The following is a 22744-nucleotide window of genomic DNA, read 5'->3' as shown; positions in this document are numbered from 1 at the left end:
CTTTGGACTATAGAGATGGCCAACCCATAACCGTTATCCCTTAAGAAATGAATGACCGACAAACACTAACAGCTATTATCTGATAAAATAAAATCAAAATATATTTTGCTACTGGGAGTTTTGTATTCCAAACTCCCAGTAGCATTCGGAATAAAGTGTTTATATGGTGATCTATACCGATTCAAACGATACCACCCCTCCTGACCGGAATGAAATTTCATTCGGAATGGGATATTCTATTCCAATTGAGGTGTTTACATGAGCATTTTCTTATTCTGATGACTGGAATGGATCCATTCATTCCAAATGAATTTCTGCATGTAAATGATAATGATAATGAATTTTATTTATATAGCACCTTTTTAAAACAATGTTCCAAAGTGCTGCACAGAGCAGGATAAAGCAAAACTAAAAACATCAATGAACACATCAAGTCAAAAAACAAACAGCAAATACAGTAGAAATAGAGAAAATACAGTAACAGTAATTAAATATGTACAGTCAAATAATATTTGGTGTAAAGGTAGGTCTTTAAAGGTATATTCAGTGATTTTACTTAATTCAAATATCACTTATTTTTTCTTATGTTTTGGATCCACTATAAAGTGTGCTGACCATATAAGGAGTTCCTCCCTGTCCCCAGTGAGCCCCTGGGGTCAAAAACACTAGTTTCGGTTTGGGCTTTGGGTGGCAAAGCCTTCATCCAATCAGGATGAGAGGGGCCTTCCTCCAATCATGATCGAGTGGGGCGGGCCTTGGTGCACGTGCTGTTGGTCTGTTGTACTTCCCCCACTGTAGATCGTGTGCATGTGCACATATTGTTACCGGGCGGACCGGGGTTTTTTCCAAATCACCCAAATCACTGAATGCTCCTTTAATTGTGATTTAAATATAGGCACAGAGGGTGCCTGTGTCGGCAGTGCATTCCACAACCTATAGGTGCCCGGGCGGAAAATGCCCGATCAACACGTGTGACTAGTTTAGTCGTATAGGGACATCAAGGAGGGCCTTATCTGCCGATCGAAGGGTGCGTTCAAATGGAGCCACTGTGGTGTATAATGATGTATGATGATAAGAGCGCCCCTCACTTGACACAGAGTAGAGAATACAAGGCTTTACTTATTACTTGCGCAAGTATTGTTGTCGGCCGGACCGACAGTGGTATGTATGGTAGGCGTGGTGAAAATTGGCTGTTGATGGTGACGTAATTAAGATAGGTTTCAGGTTACATACTGTACATATATATACATACGTTACCTTTTACCTAGCCTGGAACTCACCTATGCTTTCTATGGCATAGGCAGCTCCCGGCAGGATCCGCCGGCAGAAACTATGCACAGCTGCTAGACATGAGACTAATTAATTAGAGCGACAGAGAGTGAGGAGTGTGTGTGTACATGTGTGCGTGTCAATTTAACAAAGGTGCAGACGATCAGAAATCAGCAGAGAGTGAGTGATGTTTGAGCTACTCTATGCCGAATTGAAGTGGACTCGGAACCAGACTTTTTTTTTCTCCCTGGAAATAAAAACGTCTGGGTTTCCGAGGCTACCTTTTACCCACCCAACATTGAAACATATTAATAATCACGTCACCATCAACAGCCAATTATAACCACGCCTACCGTACATACTGTGGCAGACTACCCTGCCACTGACACTTAACAGCACGGTGGTTTTTGGCAGCAACATTTGATTTGAGTTTTAGTCAGTCTTTTGAATAGTTCATTTAGTTTTAGTCACATTTTAGTCACCTGTAATGTCTTAGTGTTAGTCTAGTTTTAGTCGACTAAATCTACAGTTGATTTAGTCGACTAAAATGTATTTCGGCGGGCCTTGATGCCGTCATAATGACTGATTTTACACTTGCTGAAAATAGCCGATCTACAAGCTCACAGCGCGTTGCGCTGCGACGTATTGTTAGCTTGTAGATCAACTATTTTCAGCATGCAAACCAAGTGTAAAATGACTTATACTGGATCTCTTGTCCACTAGTCCCTTCCTGACATTTTAGTCTATTTGTTGACGAAATTGTCAGTATATTTAGTCTTAGTTTTAGTCATCATGGCTTAGTTTTCATTTAGTTTCCATTTAGTTTTCGTCAGTGAAAAAAGGTAGTCGACGAACATTTTCCGTCATACTTTTAGTCGACGAAAACAACTGCTGCTTAACAGTTGTAAAATGTTTTCCTGTTCTCCCCTAATTATGTCAAATATGACTAAATAAGGTCCCAGTTCTATGGGTTAATGGGTTAAAATCTCACCTTTGTTATTTAAGTGAATCATGTTTGAAAATGTTTATAGTCTCATGTTTACCACACAGTGCTTCCTTGGGTTCTGGCCAGTGGGAAAGGACCCGATTGAAGCGCCGCAGGCTGCCTTTTATAGTGCCTGACTCCATTGTAGGGAGTTGCTCAGTCCATCCCACTGGATCAGACCGACTGTAGGTTTTGTAAATATAATGTGAATTATTGTGGAAAATGTGTAAAGTAAGAGTATCGTCTCTGGACATGGGAATTGTGGAATCAATTGAGGTTGGTACGGTCCAGTGGGAGGGGCCTAGCCTATTTAAGAGGGGGACCTGCCACACTCCAGCAGTTCAGCCACTTCACCACTTTTCAACCTATCTTCATATAGTTGGTCCTCACTAATGTTCATGATAACATGCAACAATTTATTTCTACTCGGTCTGTGTCTCATAGAAACCCGTCCACCGGTGACATCATCGATGGGGAATCCAAGCTAATATAGAAACTGCAGGCTTTCTATTCCTGAAAACTTGCAATTCCGAAAATGGAAGCCATCGTTCTCACGATTTTTTAATAAAAAAAGATATTGTTTAAAAATAAATCTTCCCAATGATGATGTCACTGGTGGACGGGTTTCTGAAATGCCCACAGCCCTCTTATGAGACACAGACTGAGTAGAAAGAAAATGTGATATTTTATCATGAACATTAGTGAGGACCAATTATATGAAGATAAGTTGAAAAGTGGTGAAGTGAATAAAATAAGTTTGTTGTTGCATAAAAGGACTCCGACTTGCTATTTTTGGTATTTTGCCATTTGGGTGTTATTGGAGTATTTTGAGAGCTGATCTAGTGCCTTTTTTGGCCCACACTACCCACACTAGAAATCAAAGTGTGACACATACATACCACTTTCGATCCAGCCGACCACAGTAATTGCAGTATACTACTTTCAAGTTACATACATGTATACATACATACCTTACCCACCCAACATTGAAACATATCTTAATTACGTCAGCCAATTATAAGCACGCTCATAGCGCGCTATGAGCTTGTAGGTCTGCTATTGAAAAATCGTGAAAATATGGCACACATCTTTGAACAGGCTAATGAAACAGAGGAATTAAGAGACGAGCCAAGAGGGCACAATTTGTGCTGGGAGAGTTTGAGAGCAAACTGTCCTGTTGTCTGTTGGTTTAACTGTTTTTTGTTTGTTTTTTATTGCATTCATATAGCACTTTTATTTGTACTCATCTGGAACATTTACATAGGCCTAATTTATCTGCCACTGTTATTTTCCCTTTTTTCATACTACAAAATGCCAAATAAATACAGTAGCCTATTTAAGGAGAGATAACAGGCAAACGATCAAGATAACAACATTCTCTAATTGTGTAGACTTATTGTAAATTAAGTAATGCAGATGTTTAACAATTATGTATATCTTGAGAGTGTAAAATTAAACAAAATTTACCTTTAAGGTTTATTTTTACACTCGATAGTTAAAGATCTAATAAGGATCCACTTGGTTACCAACTCTCCATAATCAACTACACTTTAAAAACAAGCCCAAATAATCAACTACAGGTTATAAATTATTATAAAATTGGTACAGTAGGCCTATGCATTATTTTTCTTTAGAAACAAGGCCAACTAATTATAATAAGCAGACATGGCAACACTGCTGGTTGACTAAAGGAGGAATGAAGGGAAAACAGCGCCCCCTAAAGTCACAGATCACTGAACTAAAGCTTAGAAGTCCATTTTCTCTGCTTGGTCTTTTTTCCACTACTCCTGCAAGACATTTTTCTATAAGCCATATCTCCAAAACTGGTGGGTCAAACTGAACAACCAATATGTCAATTTGAAGCTATGATTCCCTGCTTTCATATGACATGAAAAAAATCCAATGGCAGTCCATCGATCAAATCTAGTCACATATATTCTTTCAGAGCCAACGTTTTTAACTCAAATCTTTGCTTCTGAGGGGTTCCTGGAACAACATATTTTCAGATGGGGGTTGGTGGCCAATTACATATCATTTTTGGGGTTCTTGACATTGACAATATTGACAATATTGAGCACCACTGACACAGAAACATCTTTCAGAAAACTGTCAGAATTTAGAAGACATTTTTTTTTATTTCGACAGGTCTAAATGGGTTAATTGATTTGACCCATATTCGTGCAAACAGGACTGGCATGCAATAGTTAATTGGTAGCACAATTAAAATTCCAATATTATAAACATTTTAAAAGGCTGTCATATAGTCTACCGTACTCTTAATATATTCATTCAAATGAGGTTTGGCCTTACAGATCAAAAATACATGTGCTCAGTTTTTTAATGAATTGATTTTCAACTATTTGAATAAAGGTTGTACACATCAGTGAAATTAACCGCTGGGAAAATCCCTAATTGAGAGTGTGCACTGCAGGCCTAACAAGCCACCACAGCTCAGTGCATGAAATATAGGCTGCATGGCTAACAGGGCTTGGCCAAGCCCTTGGGCATAGGCCTATCTCACAGCATTTCCCCGCCCCCTTTCCACGCCCCCTTTTGGAGATAGTGGTGTTATTTTTTTCCATGTTAAAAGAGGTATTTTCACAAGCCACAAACTACCGTTTTGTAAAGGTAAGGTTTATTCTACTTATTTGAGTTGTTATACCATTGTGTTTTCTTCATATTATTATCGGTCTTTGACATTTTAACATCACTCCATGCTGTGCTGTGTGTGGATATAGCAGTAGCACAGGTCACTTGTTCAATGAGTGCATGCATAGGCTACTGCCAATCCAATCCACTTTATTTATAAAGCACATTTACAACTCAGGGTTTACACACAATCACAATCATGTGATTCCTCCGCTCTCACCATGGCAAGACGTGTTTTTTCTAGCTCCTGCGCGTCTGACTCAAAGTCACGGTTTTTTCCACATTTTCTCTTTCTCCTCCTATGGTGTACGGATTCCTATCTTAATATACCAAGGGGATTACATCGAGGTGAAATGGAGAAAAACAAAACCGTAAAAGAGGATTTTCAACCGGATTCTCACAGCGACTTTTACCTGGTCAGTGACGAAGTCAACGGGATCAATGGAAAACGACCTGGATACGGCTTAGCAGCTATTCAATCCCTTCTAGCCCAAAGAGACAAACTCCAGATTAACAAAGGGAAGAGATCTTTCTTTCTCATTATTTTGTTACTGTCTGGCGACATCGAGAGTAACCCTGGTCCCGTGAACACACGACAAATGGCAAGACTGCTCCGGAGTGGACAAGTAACCGGAGAGAACAAAGGAATCACCATCGACACAACAACACCAATGCCGACCAGCCAGGCGACGACCAACAACAACAACACCGCTGGCATCCTTCCTCACCACCAGCCAACCTGCACACCAATGCTGGATATACACGCTGATGTCCCGGCTGTGGATACTACATTCGCAAGAGCCGAGCGCGTCCCAGGCAACAGCAGGCGGAGTGATCCTACATCGGCGGCAGTCGAGGCAAAAGACACGGACAACACCACCATCTACAGGCGTGAAGAGTCTCCACATCCAACCAAGGGGGACAACGCGGCTGGAGACGGACACCATGATACTTTACCTGCTATTTCTGCTGTTTCTCCGGTCGACACCATGGCTCAATCGGCCCCACCAGAGCCCTCAACAAACCTGGACGAGGGACCCCATCCCCCACTCCCGCCACCCCACGACGACCCCCACGCACCCCCCACCCTCCCCCCACGGCAACCCGCGGCTTCTACAGACATCAACAATGGCCCTCCGCTCCCCTATTTCGCCACGGAGGAAATAAGCACCATAGTCAGAGCCAACGGACTTCATATCTTTCACCTGAACGTCAACAGCCTTGGACCCAAAATGGCTGAAATCAGGCATATGTTTCAATGCGGTAAGGCGAACATCATTAGCTTCTCTGAAACCAAACTTGATGAGTCAACCAAAGACCCAGAAGTTGAAATAGAGAACTATTCTTTGATCAGAAACGACAGAAACAGGCATGGTGGTGGCGTGTGTATGTATATTCACAAAGACACTGAATATGTTACTCGTACTGACTTACAGCATGATGAAATTGAAACTGTGTGGGTTGAATTAATTTTCAAAAAGGCTAAATCAGTATTAGTGGGCACCGTCTACAGACCGCCTGACCAACATGGGTTCTATGATATACTTGAGGGGTGCTTAGCTGAGGAGGAATGTGTAGAGAAAATCCTGATTGGCGACTACAATACAGACATGCAACGTAAGGAAGCACCTGTGTTTAAGTCATTCAGTAAGTTCTGTGATCTACATAGTGTCAGTCAGCTAATTACCCAACCCACTAGAGTGTGTGATTCTACTCAAACTGTCATTGATCTCATTCTGTCCTCGGACAAATCCAGAATCTCCAAGAAAGGGGTTATTGTATGTGGGCTTAGTGATCATTTTATGATATTCTGTACCCGCAAAATACAAAAACTTAAGACCGGCTGCCACAAAACAGTCATATCAAGGGACCTCAAAACCTACTCTAGTGAGGTCTTTAACCAAGTATTGGAGAGTCTGGATTGGTCCGATGAGCTTAAAAGCACACTTGTCGAAGAAGCTTGGCTTGGCTTCAAAACCAAATTTACATCAGTACTGAACAACATGGCTCCTTTGAGAACCACCAGGGGCAAAACCCGCTCGGAACCATGGATGAATTCGGACATACTGGCTGCAATGAAAGCCAGAGACAAAAAATGCTCTGAAGTTCTAAAATGCAAGTCAAAGCTAGCCAAGCGCTTCGACAGTGTTCGCCAAGCTCGTCTGAACAACCTAAATACACAACGAATCAAACTACGAAACAGTGTAACTGCCATGACCAAATCAGCTAAAAGTAACTTCATTAATGATAAAGCTCAGGAAAACAAAAACAATCCTCATGAGCTCTGGAAGCTACTAAACAATCAACTAAGCTATGGTCAGAAACTAAAAACCAGATTTTCGAACATAAACATCAAATCTGACAACACTCTCATCACTGACAACCTTGATGTGGCCAACTACTTGAATATCTTCTTTACAAACATAGCAACAACTCTGGTTAACAAACTGCCCTCCCACTCTGGGCTCTTTGGTGTAGAGCACATTACAACCTTCTACAAAAACCTAGGTGTTTGTAAAGACGATTTTAAACTAGTTATGGTAACAACTGATGAGGTAATTAAGAAACTGAGTGCCCTCCAACCCCACAAGGCCACAGGCCATGACAACATTCCCTCCAAATTTCTCAGAGACTCAGCCATCTCTATAGCTCCAATCATCACCCACATAGTAAACCTCTCCATCAAACAGGGACAGGTCCCCCAAGATTTCAAACTGGCCAAAGTAACCCCCTTGCACAAGAAAGGGAGTAAATTAGACCCCGGCAACTACCGCCCTATTTCTATTCTTAGTTCCATCTCGAAAGTGATGGAAAAAATTGTCTATGAACAGGTTGAAAAGTATCTTGCCACTAATAAATTATTGTACGAGTTCCAATCTGGCTTCAGAACATCCCACTCCACTGACACATGCCTTCTCTATTTGAGCGACCACATCAAACAAGAGGTGGACGCTGGCAAATACTGCGGCATGGTCATGCTGGACCTCCAAAAGGCTTTTGACACCGTGAACCACTCCATACTGGTTAACAAGCTAAAAGCAATTGGTTTCGATAGCACATCAGTGAGCTGGATGCAATCCTACCTGGAGGGGAGAGAACAGATGGTGGAAGTGAACGGAACACTGTCCCCCCCCCTCCCAGTGAGCTGTGGCGTTCCACAAGGAAGCATACTAGGGCCTCTACTGTTCCTAATATATGTAAACGACATGACTTCAGCCTGTGACTGCAACTTGTTCCTGTTCGCAGATGACTCAGCACTGCTGGTCTCGGACAGGGACAAACTGCAGGTTGAAAATGCCCTCAGCTCTGAACTCGGTAGAATCTGCACCTGGCTCGCTGATAACAAACTATCTTTACACCTGGGAAAAACTGAATCCATTCTCTTTGGCTCTATTAGTAATCTCAGCAAGGCAAATGGCTTCTTGGTTAGAGTGGGTGACAATGTTATCACACGTAAAGATGAAATTACCTACCTAGGTTCCATCCTGGAGGCTAATCTTTCCGGTGATAAAATGGCCACCAACGTAATCAAAAAAGTCAACCATAGAACAAGATTCCTCTACAGGATCTCCTCACTGGTCAACAAAAACACCTTGAAGACCTTAACAGGAGCCCTTGTACAGGGTTTCTTTGACTATGCATGCACCTCCTGGTACCACAGCACCTCAAAGGCCCTTAAAACCAGGCTCCAGACTTCCCAAAACAAACTGGTCAGGCTCCTACTTGATCTAGCCCCCCGAACCCACCTCACCCCTGCCCACTTCGACAGGCTGGAATGGCTTAGGGTCGACGACAGAGTACAGCATCTTGCAATGGGTCTGGTCCACAAGATTCGATACACCACCAAGATACCCATGTACCTGTCTAGATACTTCCTTAATGTTAACGAAGTCCACACCCACAACACCAGAGGGAGTGCAACGAACCATGTACAACCCAGATTCGGCACAAACAAGGGACTAAATTCTTTTCGCTCCTATGCCACCAAAATGTGGAACGCCCTACCAACTGTCATTAAGACATGCGAATCCCTTGACTCCTTCAAAACCGCTCTCAAAGGGCACCTACGGATGGCTGCAATTCGAAACTGGTCCCCGTAAAATCTGAATCCCCCCCCCGCCCCCCCCCTTCTTTCCCCTCACTGTATATATTTCTTTTCCCTTTTTACCTCCTTTTTGATGAATTCCTGTTCTGTCTATAGAAGTGTCTATTTGTACGTCTCTAAATGTTTTGATGATTTGAACATGGTGGACCCTGTTGGAAACAAGTGTAATGCTTAATTGGGTCGTCCACTCACAGTTAACAGCCTTTGTATTGAGTTTGTGCTTGAAATGTACTGTAATTCTGCAAACTGTTAATAAATTCTTCAATCAATCAATCAATCAAAGGAAATGTACTTAGATTCTCCAGAGAAAAAAAGTGTAAATGCCTAATGTTAAATGACACCACTATCTACTGGAAGTGGGCGTGGAAAGGGGGCTGTGAGATAGGCCTATTACCCTACCATCTCTCTCTTATACACCCGATGAAAATATACACTTCACAGAGTATAGACTACTTGGAATTATACAAATCGGTTGAGGACTGGCTGAGTATGGCACGAGTTGCGGACTTGTGGCGGTGTTCTACCTATACTCGTGTGAGGACCTCTGCTTGGATTCATGGTGAGTGCGCGCACCCAGCATTCAAGATCTGCAAGCTCACAACGCGCTGTGGACACAACACTCGGTGGCGCGCTATGAGCTTGTAGATCTGCTATTTTTCAATAGCTAAATTATAACATAATGTTTAAAACACCAAAAGGGCTTCCCGCCCCAAAATGGGTTAAATCGTCTGATAACATCCGAAACCGCTAATACAGTGCATTGTTTTTGCGTGTCAGTACTGTACAGATGTACAGTACTGTCAAGCACTACTGTACATCCCACTCTGTTTCTTCATCGGAAGAACTTATAGTGACAAGTACACAAATTATTAGCCTCACTGTAAGCGAGCTGGTTATTTGTCCTGTTTTAACGGCCAAGCTATATAGCCGCCGCCCCGGCGGCCCCGCGTTGCGAGCTGACATTTGGCCCGTAAAAATTGTAGGTGTGCGCGGCGTGTGTAGCGCGCTATGGGACACACACACACACACACACAGTCACACACACACACACACACACACACACACACACACACACACACACACACACACATACACGCACAAACACACACGCACGCACGCACGCACGCACGCACGCACGCACGCACGCACGCGCGCGCCGGTGTCAGCGGCCTCCATCACAACCAACCTGCTCGGCGGCACCTGCTATCTTGCGCTCCACAGGCGACGCAAACCAATTAACGATTCATTAGGAGGGACAAAGGGAGGGAATTAGCCACCACCTGGCCCCATGGAGAGGGCACCTGCACTAGCCCGTTGAGGCCCCACCACCACATTCTACAAACAAAAAGTCAAGGACCCCAAAATGTGTCTGTATTTGGGCCGCCGGACCAAAAAAAGAATATATATATATATATACAGTATATTCAAATATTTGCACACGTTTTCGCAATTAAAAAAAAAGAATAGCTGATCTACAAGCTCTTAGCGCGGCACCGCACTATGAGCTTGTAGATCTGCTAAAAAAGATTAACCCATTCTGGGCGGGAACCCCTTTTGGTGTTTTAACTAAGCATTATGTTATATTTTAGCTATTGAAAAATAGCAGATCTACAAGCTCATATAGCGCGCCACCGAGTGGCGCGCTATATGAGCTTGTAGGTCTGCTATTTTTGAAAAATCGTGAAAATGCGGCACAGATCTTTGAATATAATATTCTTTCAGAAGACTTTTTTTTTATTTCGACGTCAGGTCTAAATGGGTTAACATAACGGTTAAAAGCTATTAATAAGGCGACACGGATGTGTTCCAGGTGTCAATGGGCTAGTGGATATGTGGGTTACAGGGCTCCCAGCGCCCTGCTCGCTCGCCAACAGTCCTGTTTGTGAGTCAGAGGACGGACGGACGGACGCCGCGGCCAGTGACCGACCGCCTCTCGGTGTGTCCTCTGGCACACACACACACACACACACACACACACACACACACACACACACACGCACACGCACACGCACACACACACACACACACACACACACACACACACACGCGCACACACACGCACGCGCGCGCTAAATCAGATCAGACTCGCCCAAATGACCCCCCACTCTGAGAGCAGACGGAATTCAAATTATTGTCATCTATTGCCCATGTCGTTTTTCCCTGTCGCTGTCGATTACATCCTCTGTCTGATAAGACTCCTCCACTGAGGAGGGCCATGAGTACGTTACAGTTACACAGTTACATTATACGAAGCCAGATCGACCCCTAGCTCGCTTTATATCGGTGTGGAAATAAAAAACAACAGCAGCATTTGGGATATTATGGGGGGGGGGGGGGGGGGGGGGGGGGGGGGACACTTATGAGAATGGGTTTGATGGGCGGGATCTCAAACTGTTTAGATTGGGGGGGGGGGGGGGGGGGTTATAAATATGGTGCGTGCGTGCATGGCTGCGTGTGTGCGTGCGTGCATGGCTGCGTGCGTGCGTGCGTGCGCATGTGCTTCCGTGTAAAGCGGCTATAGGGTCGGAGGGAGTTTTGATGATTTACTGGAAATGGCCCGAAGAGTGTTCCCCCTCGGGAGCCATAACGACAGCATCATGTTTAAAGAAATATCATAAAGATCAAGCAAATCTCTCTCCACCCTCCTCCACCATCACTCCCACTTGGAGCAGCTCAGAGGAGTTCATGGAAAATGGAAAAGGAGCACCAATCAATACAGATGCAATAGTCTGCATGCTCTCAGCCATCTCTCTCTCTCTCTCTCTCTCTCTCTCTCTCTCTCTCTCTCTCTCTATCTCTATCTCGCACGCACACTACTTAAGTACACAGTGTTGACTTATATTATGTACTTTACCTGAGTATTACCAATTTCCAATACTTTTAGTTCTATTCCACTACATCTCAGGTAGGAGTATTGTACTTTTTACTCCACTACATTTATTTGAAAACTTGAGTTACTATAGTTATACTTTGTAGATTTTGATTATTAATATTATTACAAAACATACATTAACCACTTCAGCCTCATCGGCCATTTGAAAATAGCCGATCTACAAGCTCACAAAATTTTATACATTTGAAAACGTAAAACGGGACATTCTGCTATAATGAGTACTTTCACTTTTGGTACATTACGTACATTTACTTTTGTACTTTTACTCAAGTACATTTGTACCTTTACTTGTAACAGAGTACTTCCACATTGATACTTTTACTTAAGTAAAACGAGTGAGTACTTTTTCCACCACTCCCTCCTGTATCGTTGTCATTGAGTCACAATATAAATACTTTAAGTTACATGTAAATCAGTGGGTCCCAAACGTTTTCACGTCTAGGACCACCAAATTGACACTAATTAGCCCGCGGACCCCCATTTGAAGAGATATGCCAGGGACCCCCATAAGAGAAGATTTTTACATCTCTAGCAGTGATGCTCAACCCGTTCGACATGCATTAATCTACAGACCCCCATTTAATGGCATTTATATCTCTGGGACCCCAATTTATAATAATAAAATCAATGTTAATTTAACTCTGAGAGTGTACAAATGGAACAAAATGGTAGCCTGGCTAATAAGCCAGACTCAAATCACACTGTTGTTTGGTATTTGAGTCTGGAGATGCTGTGTATGGATCTTGATTCCCGGGGGGCGGGTTCAAACATTTTCTCTTTGACGCAATTGGTCAGAGCTACTGTCAGTCAAAGGTCTCAAGCATTGAACGTCACTGTACCAAAGCCCGCCCATATTGCATACCGTGTCCCGATTGGCCACACCAGTTCTCTGGTGTAGGAAATGGGCGTACAATTGTAGCCTGGCTAATAAGCCAGACCGAATCAGCCGTTGGCAAAAAATAAATTGCCTGCCGGCGGATTACGGTCTGGAGAGGCTCAATTGTACACCCATTTCCTATACCAGAGAACTGGTGTGGCCAATCGGGACACGGTATGCAATATGGGCGGGCTTTGGTACAGTGACGTTCAATGCTTGAGACCTTTGACTGACAGTAGCTCTGACCAATTGCGTCAAATAGAAAATGTTTGAACCCGCCCCCCGGGAAACAAGATCCATACACAGCATCTCCAGACTCAAATACCACACAACAGTGTGATTTGAGTCTGGCTTATTAGCCAGGCTACCATTTTGGACCCATAAGGGTCCATTTGGTTCCACACTATCATTTAGCTGGGGACCCCCTGGAACTCACTCAAGGACCCCTAGGGGTCCCCGGACCCCACTTTGGGAAACACTGAAGTAAAAGAGATGTGATCAAAACCTTACCTGAGCGTAAAAGTACAAAAGTCAAGTTTTCCAATTTTGTCGAAAACGTTTTGAAAATAGCCGATCTACGTACAAGCTCACGACGCATTGCGTGAGCTTGTAGATCTGCTACTTGTCAATAGCCGAAGTGTAAGATGATAGATAATTGTAGTGGAGTTAAAAAAAAATCACACCCGTGTGAAGTGAGTGGTGCTCCCCGGGGGGTCCCCAGAACTTCCAGGCCCACAGGAACGTGGCCAGGGTGTGTGTGTGTGTGTGTGTGTGTGTGTGTGTGTGTGTGTGTGTGTGTGTGTGTGTGTGTGTGTGTGTGTGTGTGTGTGTGTGTGTGTGTGTGTGTGTGTGTGTGTGTTAGGCTGCGCAACAGAGACACTTGGTTGTGAAAACCAACCAAACGCTATTTTCGTGCACGGCCAGTGACACAGCCAGGCAGCCAGGGACACACATAGCTGTCTATAGGAGTGGTTGCACCACTCAAAAAGTACAATATTTGCAATATTAGTGGAAGTATAAAATATTGAAAAATACTATATCATCTGGATCAACGGTTGTGTGTGTGTGTGTGAGTGCGTGCGTGCGTGCGTGCGTGCGTGCGTGCGTGCGTGCGTGCGTGCGTGCGTGCGTGCGTGCGTGCGTGCGTGCGTGCGTGCGTGCGTGCGTGCGTGGGCCTTCTGTGTTCAATGAAGGAAAGCAAACAGCAGCTAATGCAGCAGCAGCTATGATATATAGCGAATAAAACACACACACAGTCACACGCACACGCACACGCACACGCACACACACACACACACACACACACACACACACACACACACACACACACTAATGGACTCCTATATAACCTTCAACGTGACAATGAGCAAAACGAGCACCGTTCCAAAGACACTGCTGGATGTATGCGAAGGCCAGACAGACGTTATCAATCCAACTGCCTCGACAAAAGGCTTAACCCACCTGAAGCCGGCATAGCGCGCCGGCGCCGGCATAGCGCGCCACTCGGTGGCGCGCTATGAGCTTGTAGATCTGCTATTTTTCAATAGCTAAATTATAACACCAAAAGGGGTTCCCGCCCAGAATGGGTTAACCTGTGTTTCCATGTCAGTGGTGCTCAAACTAGAGCTAGTCCCCCCCACCCCAAAGACCCTAATGTGTTTGGGCAGCCATCTCAACAATATATTTGGTTCGCCAAGGAACCCCACAGAAGCAAAGATTTGAGTTAAAAAATGTTCGCTTTTAAAATATACATTCAACAATTTCCCCCAGATTTTTTCTTTTTTTGCAAAGAAATAGCAGATCTACAAGCATCTGACAAGCCGTGAGCTTGTAGATCTGCTATCTTTGAATAACCCAAAGTAGAAAACAATGTTTTCAAGCGGTTAAAATAAAAAAATGAAAAAAGATTCTTCCCCCCTCCCCCCCGTCTTAGTGGGTTAACCGGCTGCCGGGGCGACTTCTCTCACTGATAATCTCACGGCTGGCTCCGTTTCCTGTGATGCAGGGAAGAGTGGGGCTTGCAGGGGGCTCTCATCCGCATACAGTATTACTGTATGTAAAAAAAAAAAAGAGGGTGGGTGGCCTGGACCCCTGTATGTGAAAAAGGCAACAGGGCTCTGTCACATCCTGAGAGACACGTTGCATGCACGCACACGGTGTGTGTGTGTGTGTGTGGGGGGGGGGGGGGTCCTCCCGGACCCTCCATCATCCCCTTAACGAGAGAACACGGAGATTACCTCCACAATCACACCATTAACCTGCCTACAGACGCCAGCCGAGACATCAATCACACGCCTGCCTTGACGCCTGCTGTGCTGCACGTTAGCGAAGCCATGCTATGCGTATGTAGTATATAGCTCTCATCCACTACCCCCCCCCCCCCCCACACACACACACACACACACACACACACCACCCACCCCACTGCGCCGCACCGCACCCGACCCGACCCCCCGCCCGCACCCACCAACCCCCCCCCCGCCCCCACCCCCGTGCCTTCCCTCGTGCGCAGCACTCCGCCATCATCAAAGCAGCACTCAGAAGGTGTCGTGCATAATGCAGGGGGGGGGGGGGGGGGGGGGGTGGTGGGGGGGCTGATCAGGGGGCCCTCTTCATCTTCATGCTAATCTATACCTCCAGCCAAGTGGATGTCATTTTTTTTCCTTTTCTCCAGAGCACAGTCTCATGCGAAGCCGAGGCGTGTTTCTGCATACGTATACACACTGCACGGTGAGTTGACCAGACGTAGACACACTGCACGGTGAGTTGACCAGACGTAGACACACTGCACGGTGAGTTGACCAGACGTAGACACACTGCATGGTGAGTTGACCAGACGTATACACACTGCACGGTGAGTTGACCAGACGTAGACACACTGCATGGTGAGTTGACCAGACGTAGACACACTGCATGGTGAGTTGACCAGACGTATACACACTGCACGGTGAGTTGACCAGACGTAGACACACTGCATGGTGAGTTGACCAGACGTATATATACACACTGCATGGTGAGTTGACCAGACGTATACACACTGCATGGTGAGTTGACCAGACGTAGACACACTGCATGGTGAGTTGACCAGACGTATACACACTGCACGGTGAGTTGACCAGACGTAGACACACTGCACGGTGAGTTGACCAGACGTATACACACTGCACGGTGAGTTGACCAGACGTAGACACACTGCACGGTGAGTTGACCAGACGTAGACACACTGCATGGTGAGTTGACCAGACGTATATATACACACTGCATGGTGAGTTGACCAGACGTATACACACTGCACGGTGAGTTGACCAGACGTATACACACTGCATGGTGAGTTGACCAGACGTATACATACACACTGCATGGTGAGTTGACCAGACGTATACACACTGCACGGTGAGTTGACCAGACGTATACACACTGCACGGTGAGTTGACCAGACGTATACACACTGCACGGTGAGTTGACCAGACGTATACACACTGCACGGTGAGTTGACCAGACGTATACACACTGCATGGTGAGTTGACCAGACGTATACACACTGCACGGTGAGTTGACCAGACGTATACACACTGCACGGTGAGTTGACCAGACGTATACACACTGCACGGTGAGTTGACCAGACGTATACACACTGCACGGTGAGTTGACCAGACGTATACACACTGCACGGTGAGTTGACCAGACGTATATATACACACTGCACGGTGAGTTGACCAGACGTATATATACACACTGCACGGTGAGTTGACCAGACGTATATATACACACTGCACGGTGAGTTGACCAGACGTATATATACACACTGCACGGTGAGTTGACCAGACGTATATATACACACTGCACGGTGAGTTGACCAGACGTATATATACACACTGCACGGTGAGTTGACCAGACGTATGTATACACACTGCATGGTGAGTTGACCAGACGTATATATACACACTGCACGGTGAGTTGACCAGACGTATATATACACACTGCACGGTGAGTTGACCAGACGTATGTATACACACTGCATGGTGAGTTGACCAGACGTAGACACACTGCACGGTGAGTTGACCAGACGTATACACACTGCACGGTGAGTTGACCAGACGTAGACACACTGCACGGTGAGTTGACCAGACGTATACACACTGCATGGTGAGTTGACCAGACGTATATATACACACTGCACGGTGAGTTGACCAGACGTATATATACACACTGCACGGTGAGTTGACCAGACGTATATATACACACTGCACGGTGAGTTGACCAGACGTATGTATACACACTGCACGGTGAGTTGACCAGACGTAGACACACTGCACGGTGAGTTGACCAGACGTATACACACTGCACGGTGAGTTGACCAGACGTAGACACACTGCACGGTGAGTTGACCAGACGTATACACACTGCATGGTGAGTTGACCAGACGTATACACACTGCATGGTGAGTTGACCAGACGTATACACACTGCATGGTGAGTTGACCAGACGTATACACACTGCATGGTGAGTTGACCAGACGTATACACACTGCACGGTGAGTTGACCAGACGTATACACACTGCACGGTGAGTTGACCAGACGTATACACACTGCACGGTGAGTTGACCAGACGTAGACACACTGCACGGTGAGTTGACCAGACGTAGACACACTGCACGGTGAGTTGACCAGACGTAGACACACTGCATGGTGAGTTGACCAGACGTAGACACACTGCACGGTGAGTTGACCAGACGTATACACACTGCATGGTGAGTTGACCAGACGTAGACACACTGCATGGTGAGTTGACCAGACGTATACACACTGCATGGTGAGTTGACCAGACGTATACACACTGCACGGTGAGTTGACCAGACGTATATATACACACTGCACGGTGAGTTGACCAGACGTATACACACTGCATGGTGAGTTGACCAGACGTATACACACTGCACGGTGAGTTGACCAGACGTATATATACACACTGCACGGTGAGTTGACCAGACGTAGACACACTGCACGGTGAGTTGACCAGACGTATATATACACACTGCACGGTGAGTTGACCAGACGTATACACACTGCACGGTGAGTTGACCAGACGTAGACACACTGCACGGTGAGTTGACCAGACGTATACACACTGCATGGTGAGTTGACCAGACGTAGACACACTGCACGGTGAGTTGACCAGACGTATACACACTGCACGGTGAGTTGACCAGACGTATACACACTGCACGGTGAGTTGACCAGACGTAGACACACTGCATGGTGAGTTGACCAGACGTATACACACTGCACGGTGAGTTGACCAGACGTATACACACTGCATGGTGAGTTGACCAGACGTATACACACTGCACTGTGAGTTGACCAGACGTTCCAGACCCCCAGGAACGCGCCCAGGGTGCCGGCCCGGTTCCGGCGAGTTACCGTGTGGCGGTCCCTCTACTGTACCCTCTACTGTACTGTACTGTACTGTACTGTCACTGTACTGCACTGGCACACCCGAAAGCATCATATACAGTTAATACGTGCGTGTGTGTTTGTGTGTGCGTTAGGTTGCGCACAGGTGGTGAAAAACAACCATGCTGTTTTCGTGCTCATAGTCATACCCAGTCACCCACCCACACACATAGCTCCGTTAGGGAGTCAAAAAGTAAGTAGGACTAGTACACTATTGGAGAGCTTCTGAAATGTAGCTGTGCATTCACCAGGGACAACACCAACATAAAAGCTCACAGCTCTCAGACCACAACATCAGCCACTAGGGGGCTCCAAATGCAAATGCACGAACCAACTCAAACCATAGGGGAGAGCCGCCACGGTTGTAACGCGTCATGGTTGTAACATGCACGTTATCTCTTGATTGGTCAACGCCATCATGACGCCATTGCGTCAGTATGTGTACAGCAACGTACTCTACGTGCCCAGGAAGTTTGAAGTGTTTACCTTCATCCTATGGGGAGTTATTGGCGAAAAACTGACTTTTCTCAAAATGCGTAAAATTTTACACCTGGAGTGGGCTACAATTTTTTTCTTTGATGTTGGTGAATTCTTCATGCTTATGTTCTTCATTAGTTTGCAATGTATTTTCCCATTGAACTGACTCAAACGCCCAAACTGGTACACCCGGTACTATTTAATATTTCCCTTATGTTTGATACATTTTCGTATCACATCCATGGTATGAAAACAATGTTAAGGAGTTGCTTCAATGAAATATTATTGCTTTAAACTGAAAACGATATGTTTAATGGTGTTTTTTAGCGTTGTTACATTTATCACGCATGCCGTTACAATTAATCTGATATGCGCAGCAAATGTAACACTGGAACAGCGTCCACGTTCGGTTTAAAAACTCCCGACCTGTTTTATCAATTGAAAAACTTGAAGTGGTTTATGGTAGCAGACATGTGTAGGTCTGTTGCCTGAAAATATTACATATGTAGATAAACGGATCTCTGAGTAAAAAAATGAAACGTGCAAAGTGTTACAACCGTGGCGGCTCTCCCCTACTAACAAAATGAAAGTTACAGTACATCTGTAACAGAACACAAATCTTAAAAAAAAGATTTGAGCTAACTGGAGCTAATGTTATGAGCTAACAGAAGCTAATGCTATGAGCTAACTGGAGCTAGAGGGCAACCGTAACAAAACACAGCGAGTGAACCAACGAAAGAACGTCGGAAACAACAAGCGAGAACGGGCCGCTATACAAGAGCTTGTTGCGCCTGGCAGTTATGACTGAGAGTCATTCTTTAGTCGTTATTTTCACTGCTTACATAAGACATGTATCATGTTCTGTTCGGTCGAATAGTGCAGCAGGGCTGGACTGGCCATAGGACGTACCGGGCATATTCCCGGTGGGTCGCGACCGTAGGGGGCCGCCATGATAAAAAGGCAGGCAGGCCAATAGGCGGCAGACCACCAGGAAAGGTCCGGGCGTGCTGCCATTCTGCCAGTGCCATCATGATAATTTCACTGTTCCTGTATCAGTGAGTTGACAAATAAACCCTCTTCTATCTTGAATCCTTTTGCCAGCATCATTCTTGTGAGAGCAACAAAGGGTTGTGTAGTTGTCTGTTGGTTTGTATCATTTATGTTGTTCTGTAAAAGTGATGGTATATCAGGGCTTGTTTGTGTGTGCCTCGAAGGAGCGGGCGGTATAGTTTCTGCTATCTGCGCGCTGGTTGTGGTGGGCTGGTCTGGGCCAAATTTGCGCGAAAATGACCGGGCCGAATTTTTGTCCCAGTCCAGCCCTGTAGTGCAGTCACTATAAAGGTGCGCCAAGCACTAAAATAATTGGTCTGCATACCAGTGCGAGTGCATGATCGTGCTCATGATAATCTATTCTATGCCCATAGCACACAGTTTGTACCACTTGGGTCTCTATTGTTCCTGTCTTCCTGTTCCTGTCTTGTCTACCTTATGATGACTCATATCTTCCCACCATGTAACGTACGGGCGTGTGCATCACAAATGCATACTGTATATTCTCTGTGTATTTTCACTTTAACCTATTTAGACCTGACTGATACAGAAACCTATGTTTCTGTATCAGTGGTGCTCAATATTTCATGTCAAGGACCCCAAAAATGATATGTAATTGGCCGCCGACCCCCATCTGAAAATATGTTGTTCCAGGGACCCCCCAAAGCGAACGTTTTTAACTCAAATCTTTGCTTCTGGGGGGGCCCAGAAGCAAAGATTTGAGTTAAAAACGTTCGCTCTGAAAGAATATATATATTCAAAGACTTGCGCAGATCTACAAGCTCATAGCGCGGCACTGAGTGCCGCGCTATGAGCTTGTAGATCTGATATTTTTCAATAGCTAAAGTATAACATAATGCTTAAAACACCAACACTACTGCGGTCATTTTCACATCTGCTCAGGCTTTTGTGGGCACCCCAGACAGTTTTTAGGTTGCATGATTCGATATTCATTTAACCCACTCCTATATACACCCACGTTACACTCAGAAAACAGACCTCCCCTAATCCTGGTGACTGATGATAATGTCCTTGGGTTAGTCATGACAAGAGTACAGTGAAAATCCTATACACTTCAGATTGGAACTGTGTGTCTTTTTTTTACGTCATCTCGTTCTCCGAGCTTGCTGATTGCTTACAGATGAGCAATTCAGCCGAATGACCTGTCAAAAAACATCGTAATAGACGAGATCTTTTAGGAACTTAATCCATTCTGGGCCGGGCGGGAACCCCTTGGTGCTTTAAAGCATTATGTATTATGTTATGCTTTAGCTGTTGAAAAACAGCAGATCTACAAGCTCATGAGCTTGTAGTTCTGCTATTTTTGAAAGATCGTGAAAATGTGGCGCAAATCTTTGAATATATATATTCTTTCAGAGTGAACGTTTTTAACTCAAATCTTTGCTTCTGGGGGGGGGGGGGGGGGGTCCCTGGAACAACATATTTTCAGATGGGGGGTCGGCGGCCAAATACATATCAAATTCTAGGGGTCCTTGACATGAAATAGTTTGAGAACCACTGACATAGAAACCACATATATGTGTTTTCAAGAAAACTATCAGGATTTACAAGACATTCTGTAGAATCGGCCTCAGGTCCAAAAATGGGTTAAGATCACATGTGGTAAACAGCAACACGCCTGGGTCCGTCGTCCAACGTCTCCCCCCGCGTGGGTGTTCAGGTCGGTTTGGGGTTGCGACGTGGCGACTGTGAAGGCCACACACACACACACGCGCGCGCCGTACCGATTCACGTGATTATTTTCATACTCATTAAGACCATTAGTGACCCCTGGTGGCCTGCGGGTGGCGGCGGCGGCGGGGGGATGGGGGAGGGGGGTTGTCACTGTCAGCCTGGAAATGACCTCTCCCAGCGGGATAATATAGGACCACTTTATCACGGGATAAAGGTTATGCCTCAGAATAGCTCTGTATTGATTCGCAGTGACCCTTCCCTCTGAGGGGGACAAGTGGGCCCAAAGCGTGCCAAGAAAATGCCCCCCCCCCCCAACACACACACGCACACACACACACGCACGACACACACACACTCACTGTAGGGGTCAAGCATTCAGGCCTATATGTACGTGTATACCATGTGTCACGCATGTCGACGATAATATTGTCGACATTGTGTGACACAGACTTCACCGTCATTATGGTGGAGGCATATAATTCATCTGACCATTGTGACGTTTTCTCGCACCAGGACCAGTGTATACACGTCACATGTTTGCCTTTGTAGTGACGAGTGGGCGCGGTTTATGATGCTCACAGCTGCACCTCGTCTGCACATGGCGAGGAGCGAGCGTTCCCAAACGGAGATATCGGGGCAAAAACTGTCCCGATATGGAGGATCGGTGGACCAGCTGCGTTGCGAAACTCTCGTCATAGTCTCTTGAATAGCTTCCATTTCGTTTTAGTCACATTTTAGTCACCTGGAATGTCTTAGTGTTTAGTCTAGTTTTAGTCGACTGAACATCATAATATTTTAGTCTACTAAATTTAGTCGACTACAATGTATTTTGGTGGGCCTTGATGCCGTCGTAATGGCGCAGCGCGACGCGTTGTGAGCTTGTAGATGAGCTATTTTCCGCATGCAAATTGTAAAATGACTTATACTGGATCCCTTCCTAACATTTTAGTCTAGTTTTTATCCGTTGACGAAATTGTCTTAATTTTAGTCATCATAGCTTAGTTTTCATTTAGTTTCCGTCGGTGAAAAAAGGTAGTCGGCGAACAATCTTCGTCTCAGTTTTTAGTCGACGAAATCAACACTGACCCGAACCAATCAAATAACCAATAAATAGTTGCGTATAAGTGTTTGGGGGGCGAATAAGTGTTTGGGGGGCGTGGCGAAACCTCGCTCAAACAGAGACACTGCGAGCGAATGCAGGAGGGCGTGGACGACGTCGCAGCACGCTCGCGGCACGTCAGGACAGTCTCGTTGGGAAAAACGTGTATCCTAATGAGATTTCATCGTCCG

At 45.4% G+C, this 22744-nt stretch overlaps 1 protein-coding gene across 1 annotated transcript in view; it reads right to left on the bottom strand.

Moving 5' to 3' along the window:
• Positions 1–22150, bottom strand: part of cux2b (cut-like homeobox 2b) — a gene marked incomplete at its 5' end in the record, with an annotated part of 94825 nt that extends 72675 nt beyond the window's left edge. The window contains 2 exons of the mRNA XM_079517019.1: positions 2313–2333; positions 21944–22150. Of these exons, the coding sequence (XP_079373145.1) occupies positions 2313–2333; positions 21944–22150 (228 nt within the window). The remainder of the gene's footprint in view (positions 1–2312; positions 2334–21943) is intronic.
• Between the last annotated feature and the right edge of the window lie 594 nt (positions 22151–22744).

The sequence above is a fragment of the Electrona antarctica genome (genome assembly GCF_951216825.1).
Source record: "Electrona antarctica genome assembly, chromosome: 12".
NCBI lineage: Eukaryota > Metazoa > Chordata > Actinopteri > Myctophiformes > Myctophidae > Electrona > Electrona antarctica.
Note: the sequence above shows the minus strand (reverse complement) of the source record. Positions and strands in the feature narration are given on the sequence as shown.